Source organism: Lycium barbarum, chromosome 1 (assembly GCF_019175385.1).
Source record: "Lycium barbarum isolate Lr01 chromosome 1, ASM1917538v2, whole genome shotgun sequence".
Lineage (NCBI taxonomy): Eukaryota > Viridiplantae > Streptophyta > Magnoliopsida > Solanales > Solanaceae > Lycium > Lycium barbarum.
Genome location: NC_083337.1, coordinates 84,827,178 through 84,836,479, shown reverse-complemented (window position 1 = coordinate 84,836,479; position 9,302 = coordinate 84,827,178). Strand labels below are relative to the sequence as shown.

At 39.4% G+C, this 9,302-nt stretch overlaps 1 protein-coding gene across 1 annotated transcript; it reads left to right on the top strand.

The window, feature by feature from the left end:
* The first annotated feature begins 3,020 nt into the window (after positions 1 to 3,020).
* LOC132612707 (uncharacterized) lies at positions 3,021 to 4,490 on the top strand. The gene is made up of 2 exons (XM_060326814.1): positions 3,021 to 4,045; positions 4,118 to 4,490. The coding sequence occupies exons 1-2, from the start codon at positions 3,021 to 3,023 to the stop codon at positions 4,488 to 4,490; spliced, it is 1,398 nt and encodes a 465-aa protein (XP_060182797.1).
* Positions 4,491 to 9,302: the final 4,812 nt, after the last annotated feature.

Below are 9,302 nucleotides of genomic sequence, written 5' to 3'. Positions count from 1 at the left end.
CCTTGTCAGCTTGCGTATCGTGCTATGTATTAGTTAGCTGTGACTCCTCAGGAGACAGGTTTATTGTGATATATGGCGTTATGAGTCTATAGCTTGCTTTTGCAAAATTTCCATATTGCCTTAGTTTCAATTTGACTATATTGGACAGGTTCATATACGAGTGTCCAACTCGGGCACTGGTCGTGGCCCACGGGGTTGGGTCGTGACAATGGCAATATTAATGCGTGAGATTGTTAGCATTCCATGCGGCTAACCTAGAAATGATTGTGGAAGTATGATGAGAGGTGCCCGGAGGGGTTAGCTCTGGCTGCCCGTCATGGCCCTCCGGTTGCGTCGTGACATGCAGTCATAGGTATTCTTAGAGGCTTCATAGATAGTATTGATGAGTTTATTTGTAATCAGTTGTACCTCGGTTGCATACGTCAGTGCAATGGCCGCATTTGTATACAAATGTCATTACGTTCTCATTTATCTTTCAAGTTATGACATGTAGTCCGTTACAGGTACATAGTTGTTGCATATAGAGCATAGTCCGTCCCCTTCAGATTTGGGGCATGACAAAACATAATTGAGATAATGCTACTGCATTAAAGTTCATATGAATTAGTCTCAAAATCTTTGAGGTTGATATGCCTGCAATAACTAGCGGAAGAATATTCTTGGGCTCTTTAAAATCGATCTTCACTTTGATTTGAAGTGAATAAGAACTATTAACATGATTCGGAACCTCCCAAATACAAGATAGTAACGAAGCTCTCTTTTCTCTCCATACAAACCCCAAAAGAGAGTAAATCCTAATCTATTAACCATGGCCGCCTTCCCTACCTTCAACTACTCACTACCCACCTTTACCTTCCAACCCTTCCACTAGTGGAGCAATTACCATTGATGAATTTGTAGTAAAAACCCTAAGATATGCTGAAGTTCTAAACCCTAGTCATGCAACCGTGTAGACGCCAATATGTGATGTTGAGCCAATTCAAATGAAGCCCGAGGAGATTGTTGATGGGATACATGTGATTAAATGGACGGAGGAAGAGGTTCTACGCATGAACAAAATTGAAAAGCTCTCGTATGCAGTGATAGGAAAATTTTCATATAATCTGCCTGATTTGGAGGACTTGAGAATCCAAATTCCTAAACAATGTGGTATCAAAGGAGATTGTAGTATTGGTTTTTTCAGGCATAAACATGTTCTTATGAGATTGGAGAACCTAGAAGACTTCTTTACAATGAATTCGAAGGTTGCGCATTATGTTAAGTGTAAGGATGGCTATTCTTACCAAATGCGTACGTTAATTTATGATCCCATGTTCAAAATTGAAGAGGAGACGACTAAGGCCATAGCTTGGATCTCTTTCCCGTACTTGTTGCCTACTTATTATGTAAAGGAGCATCTTTTCTCTTTAGCTTCAGCAGTAGGTCAACCAATGCAATCGGACATGGCAACTATTAACAAAACTAGACCTAGTTATGCTAGGGTCAAAGTTTTAGTTAATCTTGTTACTAATCTACCAGAGCTTGTACGGATGGAAATCAAGGATGAGAAATCTGAGCAAGTTAGACTAGTGGATGTTAAGGTACAATATGATGTACTGCCAAAATATTGTAAAAAATGCAAGCTTCAGGGTCATGATGAGATTGGTTGTAGGATATTGCATCCAGAATTGAGGTTTGAGGCAGCTAAGACTTCTGAAAATGAGGTTGTGAATGATGCTGGTAAGAAGAAGGAGGAGGGGGTGAAGAAGGTTGTTCCACAGGTGGTGAAACAACCTTCTACAGGTTGGAATATAGGAAATTCCCTACTAAAACTCTTGCTAGCGGATTGGTAGTTGGAAATCCTGGAACTTTTAATGTGGTTACAGATAGAAGAAATATAGATATGGGTAATAAATCTGTCAATAATGAGGGTCATGTGGAAAACAAATTTGTTGCACTTGAGATTGAAGGGGTGGTTGATAATGGGAAGGATGAGCCCTTAATATCTGAAGATGCTAGTCCTAGTGCAGCAAAAAATGTAGTTGATATTGCTGAAAGGGCAATCAGGCAGAATAAGGATTCTAATGGTGTGATTGATAATTTGATCATGGAAACAAATTCTACTACTTTACAGGCAAATTTGGTATCTGTGGAAACTTGTGTGGAGATGTCTAAAGTGATATGTAATGAAGATTCCTCTGCAGGCAAGTTGGAAATAGTAAATCCTATTACTACTGTTCCTGAAATTAATGTTGAGGACCATATGGTGGACAATGTAGTGGATACTGTGGTAAATCTAGAGGAGGATATTCTAGCTACTCTAGAGGCTTCAGTTATGAGTCATGGGGTGGATCATGTGGAAGTTGATGATCCTGGATACAATGTAGAAGTTGATAATGTGGAGAAAAGGGCTGAGGTGGATTATGAAGTAAAGGAGGCTTCTTTATCTCCTTCCAAATGGGGTGATAATGTAGAAGTTGATGATCCTGGTGGAGGACTGGATGGGTATTTGGTGAACTCACAATCATTACCTTTGATTGAGAAGGGGATGGTTAACTCAATGGATATAGTAACCAGTTCTATGAGAATTAAACATTTGCAAATATTGAGTAAGGACTCTCCTATGAAGAGGCTAGATGATATTGTTTCTCACCAAGTAGGAGGGTCAGAAATCCTTAATTCAGATGGAAAGGAGAATGAGATTAGTAATATTGAAGATAATGAGGAACTAATTTAGTTCATATAAGTAGGCAGGCTGGTTTATCTAGAAAATCAGCATTGAAGAGTGGCAAAAAAGGAAAGAAGGGAAGCCATATGGAAGGTCAACATTTAACCAGGGATGTGCCAAAGAGAGCTTCAGCTTTGAAAGTCTCTTTTAAATGATAGTAAAAGCATTGTTATGGAATATCAGATCAGTAAGGACTCAACAGGCTTTTCATAGGCTACAAATGTTACATAGACATTACAATTTTGTATTGATAGCTTTGATGGAACCTTTTCAACAAGCTAGACATATACAGAATTAGCAAAGAAGATTGGGAATGCATAGTGCAGGTGCAAACTGCAATGGGAAGATTTGGTTCTTTGTTAATGATAATGTGGATGTACAAGTTGTATCAGATACAGAACATGAGATTACTTTAAAGTTATTTTTGCAGGAGCACAACAGACATATGATTTCTACTCTAGTATATGCTAAATGTGATGACCTTGAGAGGCTACAATTATGGGATAGTATATATCATTTGTCTACTAGCATAGACATACCTTGGATGGTAGGAGGAGATTTTAATGTGGTGCTAAATGAGGAAGAGAAAATTGGTGGTACTCCTATTGTCCCTCAAGATTATGAAGACTTTGCCTTCCGCATAAATTCTTGTGAGCTGGAGGAAACCTCTTTCAAAGGTAGTCCATTTACATGGTGGAATGGGAGGGCTAGAAATGACTACATATTTGAGAGGTTGGATAGAATGGTAGTCAACTCACATATGCAGAATTGGATTGGAAACATTGAGGTGGAACACTTGTCTAGGACAGGCTCTAACCATGCCCTTTTATTTATCACCTTGGGTACTGATATTCCAAACTTCATAAAGCCTTTCAGGTTTCGGAAGTTTTGGACTGATCATAAAGATTTTCAGAATATTGTTAAAGACAATTGGCCTGAGGACAGTGAGGGTGATCCTTTTCTGAATTTCAAGAAGAAGATTAAACAAGTTAAGGGGGCACTATCAGCTTGGAGTAAGGTGGCTTTTGGTAACATCTTCAAACAACTCATAAGGGAGGAGATTGTGAGGGTGAAAGAACAATTTTTTGAAGAAGATCCTTCAAGGGAGAATAGATGCATTCTGCAACTAGCACAAGCAGAAATGAAGAAACATATACATTTTGTGGAAGAATTTTGGAAACAAAAATCTGGTTATACCTGGTTTTCTGAGGGTGATAGAAACATAAAGTTCTTCCATAGTATTGCCAATGGTAAAAGAAAAAGGCTACAAGTAAAAAGAATCCAAGATGCTGATGGTGTTTGGCTTGAGAATGAGGAAGGAATTGCTCAAGGTGCAGTGTAGTTTTTTCAGGATCAGTTTACTCAAGAAGCTTGTAGTTCAGACTTTTCTATGATAAATATTGTGCCCAGATTGGTTACTGATGAATATAATGACATGTTGTGTGCCCTTTCCACAGAAGATGAAGTTAAAAAGGCAGCTTTTGATTTAAAAGGTGAGAGTGCATGTGGTCCAGATGGATTATCAGGCAGTTTTTATCAGGCTTGCTGGAATATAGTTGGGATAGATGTCTATAAAGTGGTGAAGGCATTCTATGAAGGTCATACTCTTCCAAACTCTGTTACTCACACAAATCTGGTGCTCCTTCCTGAGAAGGAGGTGGTCCAGCAGTTCACTGATTTGAGGCCTATGAGTTTGAGTAACTTTGTCAATAAAGTTATCTCTAAAGTTGTGCATGGGAGGCTAGACAAGATCTTGCATGAGATGATTTCCCCCAATCAGTAGTATCATTGAAAATATTCTACTCACTCAAGAAATTGTGATTGATATTAGGAAAAAAGGTGAGCTTGCTAATGTGATCATCAAGCTAGACATGGAAAAAGCCTATGATAGAGTGTCATGGCAGTTTTTAACAAAGTTTTGGAAAGGATGGGATTTGATGGAGCATTTGTGGATCAGATATGGAGGCTGCTAGCCAACAACTGGTACTCAATTTTGTTAAATGGTCAGTCTCATGGTTTCTTTCACTCAACTAGAGCAGTGAAGCAAAGTGATTGTTTATCACCTGCATTGTTTGTTCTAGCTGCAGAGGTGCTATCAAGAGCTCTTAACTCTTTATTTGATCATGAACAATACAAGGGGTATGGTATGCCTAAATGGAGTGCCAACTTGAACCATCTTGCATATGCAGATGACACCATTATCTTTACCTTAGCAGATAAGGTGTCATTAGAGATGATCATGACAGTTTTGAGGAAGTATGAAGATGTTTCAGGACAAAAATTTGAGAAAATACTCAAAATACCCCCCAACGTTTGACCAAAATCCCAACTACACACCTAACCTTTGCGTCCTATTACCCCCCTGGACAAATTTTTTCAGTATCAAAATGCCCCTTTTTTGCTGATGTGGCAGTCCAATATGACAACTCCCAATTATTAACAGGCGCTTGTCCACACGCGCCTGGCCCACGTGCCACATCTTTAATTTCCCTCCATTTTTTATTAATTTCCCCCCTTCCTCCATCCATCTACTCTTCTTCAATAAAAAAAAATCTCTCAATTTTCCATACTCCATTTTCAATATGAGGATCCGAAAACCCATACCTAATTCTCCTTCATCTTTATCAGCATCATCATCCCTGATTTTCTTTAACAAGATTAGATTTTTCAACCTTGGTTTTTTTTCTAGATTTTTCGTTTTTTTTCTTCAGATTTTTTTTTTTTGAATTTGATTTGGGAAAACAGTGATTATAATCCAAACAAACCCAAATGTGAAAGGAAGCTTCCTAACACCAAGTAGAACAAAGTTCATCCATTAATTTGATCAAACAATCAAGAATTTAAAGAAACCCACTTGGTGTTCTTCATAGCTTTCTCCACAATGGAGTTTAATTTTCTCCCCAAATCAACTCAAAGAATCTCCAACCAAGCAACAAGTAGCAACGGAGTTTAATTTATGAATTTATAATGGGTATTATTTTGACAAAAAAAATGGAGATAGGTATTAAATAGGGTGAAGAAGAAGAAGATGAAGTAGCCTAAAAATGGAGGGAATTTAAATTTATCTATGTGGCAGCTTAGTTGGCGATCCAAAACACGTCAGATGCAGTTTTTTGAAGGCTATAACGCGTCACTGAGCAGTGCATTCACGCTCTTGTCCACATCAGCAAAAAATGGGCATTTTGATACTGAAAAAATTAATCCAGGGGGGTAATAGGACCCTCGCAAAGGTTAGGTGTGTAGTTGGGATTTTGATCAAACGTTGGGGGGGTATTTTGAGTATTTCACAGAAACAAGAGTTGTTTTATTTGCATTAGAAAGTTTCAGCTGCTTTGTGTCAGGAGGTGGAGCAAACTACAAGTTTCACTAGAGGAGCCTTCCATTTATGTACTTAGGCTTTCCAATGGTCCATACTATAAAGAAGAAGGTGTACTTTAATAAGTTGATCAAGAAAGCTAAAAACAAGCTGCAGAATTGGAAGGGCATGCTTCTTTCTTTTGGGGGGGGGGGGGGGTAAGGCAGTCTTAATCACTAGTGTACTTCACAGTATGCCTCTATATCTGTTATCAGCCATGGCACCAACTAAATACGCTTTGAATGAGCTACACAAAATCTTTGCAAGATTTTTCTGGAGTAATAAAGAACAAGGCAAAAGTAGATATTGGTCTGCTTGGTTAAAAGTGTGCGTTCCAAAAAATGAAGGTGGCCTGGGGTTTAGATCCTTATTTGATATTTCTGGCGCTCTTTTTGCTAAGTTATGGTGGAGGTTTAGAACCACATGCACATTGTGGTCTACATATGGAATAAGTATTGTAAGAGGCAGATTCCAACTATAGTGCAGTGTAGAGGAGGCTCACAATTATGGAAAAAGATGTTAGAAGCTAGAGATGTGATTGAAAAGGATATACGGTGGGAGACAAGAAATGGTTCAGCTAACTTCTAGTATGATAATTGGACAAAGCTAGGTCCTATAGCTGAGTTGATGCCTACAAACTTTCCTATTGATGAAAGCATTCAGGAGGTGGAAGACATGATGATAAATGGACAGTGGAATCTCCCTAAGCTTCAGCAAACTGTGCCAGAGGATTTAATAGAACACATCACACATAGCTTCAATAGAGATGCAGTTGATCAATCTATAGATAAGGCCTGGTGGATGCTTAATGCAAATGGTAAATTCACAGTTTCAAGTACTTGGGAAAAGATCAGGCAAAAAAAATGAGGTAAGCTGGTTTTATCAACATATATGGACCAAACGGTTGCAGTTCAAGATTACATTTCTTTTGTGGTGAGTATGAAAACAAAAGTTGACAGTGGATGATGTTCTTGCGAGAATGGGAATATCCATAGTTTCAATTTGTAGGTGTTGCTCACAACCACAACAAGAAACCTTGGAACATATATTCCTAACAGGAGACTATGCAGCAGCAGTGTGGAAAGGTTTTACAGATGCAGCTGGTATTCAAGGACCTTTTGGGCAGGTGAAACAGGCAGTGAAAAAATGGTAGGATGCCAAATGTTCAGCTAAGTTGAAACCTCTGTATCAGGCAGCACCAACTATCATATTCTGGCAGCTTTGGAAGAGAAGGAATACAATAGTGCATGGGGGGACAATGTCAAGGCTAAGGTACTCTATGATATCAACATGAATCTTGTGCAACTGGCGAAACTCAAATATCCCTGGATGAAAGATGTTCCAAGCACTTAGCCTCATCTGGTTAAGTACTTAGAGAGTTACAAGCCACATATCAGCTATATACTGGTGCATTAGTCTAGTCCCCCACAGGGTTGGTATAAGTGTAATAGTGATGGAGCATCTAAAGGAAATCCTGGCCCCAGCTCAGCAGCCTTTTGTGTTAGTGACAGTCTTAGAGACTTTATATATGCTAGCACAAGGAGAGTGGGTGATACAAGCTGTCTAGTTGCGGAAGCTAAGGCAATGTATGATGATTTGGTTTATTGTGTAACAACCAACTATTGCCTCTTTATGTTGAGTCTGATTCTTTGAGCTTAGTGAAGATGGTGGAAGGTGAATCGGATGTGCCATGGTCTATAATTTTGGAGGTTTATAACATTATTGAATGAAGAAAGAAAGGAGTAATCCAGCTTGGGCATGTAATGAGGGAAGGAAACCAGCTGGAAAACTTTTTAACTAACCATATCTTTAGTTTTGCAGGTACATTATACTTTGATAACTTCATGGAGTTACCAGCAGCTACAAAAAGGTTGGTAAACATTGACAAAATGCAAATTCCATCCTTCAGATTCAAGCCAGTGTTTGCTAGAGAGCCCGACTGAGGTGCTAAACACAACATCAACATAGTTAAGCTTCATATGCAGGTCTATAACTACCAAAGCAGAAGGAATGAAGATGTTCAGCTACTCTACAGCAGCAGGTTTGAGATGCAAAGGTTCCATCAGCATGAATAACACTTAGTTCACTATAGCAGAATGAGCAGCTAAGTATAATCGAGTCACAACATGCACAAGTTCAAGTTTGAAGGATTCTTCTGTTGGTTATTATTTCATAGCACCTGGTGAGAGCTTTGAGGTTGCTTGAGTGAAATCAAACTAGAAACTTGGACAGTTTGCAGTTAGACTAGATGTCACCACCCAAACCGATGAGTCATGACGAGTGCCTGACCTCTACTGACCAGACACCTTTATACTTGTACCTAGATCTCACTGAACAACAGGGTGGACCATATATGACTTATAACTGAACTATACTGACTCCTGTAAGAACAACATAATGGTCTCTGCATTAAGAACTCACAATCAACATATATACATACATGCTGAAGATAACAGTGCAGGCCGACTAGGCCGCTACATATACTGTACAACAACATAGGAGCCGACAAGGGTACATAACATCCTAACTACGTAAAATTGTCTACAGACCTCTAGTGGAATACAAAGCTGTAGAAAGGATGGGACAGAGCCTCGTCATACCCATATATACATATCAAACTGGCATACCAAAAATAGACTGCAACACCGAGCCAAGTGGAGCGCATTGACTACTGCTGGGTGGAAGTCCTACTGAGCTGGACCGCTTGTCTGTCTACCTGAACCTGCGAGCATGAATGCAGCCTGTTACACCCTGGGAAAAATTTTGCGTCATCAAAACTGTAGACGGCTTGGTATGGGCCAAAGGAAGAGTAAAGCTATGCGAGGATTAACAAGGTTAAGCTTTTGAGTCTTGGAAGGAAAGTTAGACAAGGTTGATACGGAAATTTTAGTCTAAATGAAAGGAATAATATGTTTTAGTATATTAAGAGTTTTGAACTAAAGCGGAAGTATAAAGTGAAGTTCGGGAAGTCTAGATTCCAACGCAACAAACCGCTCCCAATCGGACATCGGGATAAGGAGATATGGACGTTACAAGATGGGCTGGCAGACCAGGAAAATGGCCTGCGCGAACGCGCCAGGGAGTGGCGCGAACGGGCAGAAGGCCCAGAGCCAATACAGCGCGAACGCGCCACCACGGGGCGCGACCGCACTGAACAAATTTTAAGCTCGGGTTCAGGAAGAAGGTTATATTATAATAATATGATAATAACACATATATAAGGCATTTGGAGACCATATG

Coding starts and splice junctions, on each gene's coding strand:
- LOC132612707 (XM_060326814.1), top strand. CDS start 3,021: ATGCATAGTGCAGGTGCAAACTGCAATGGGAAGATTTGGTTCTTTGTT. Junction 4,046..4,117: donor GGAATTGCTCAAGGTGCAGT/GTAGTTTTTTCA, acceptor TATTGTGCCCAG/ATTGGTTACTGATGAATATA.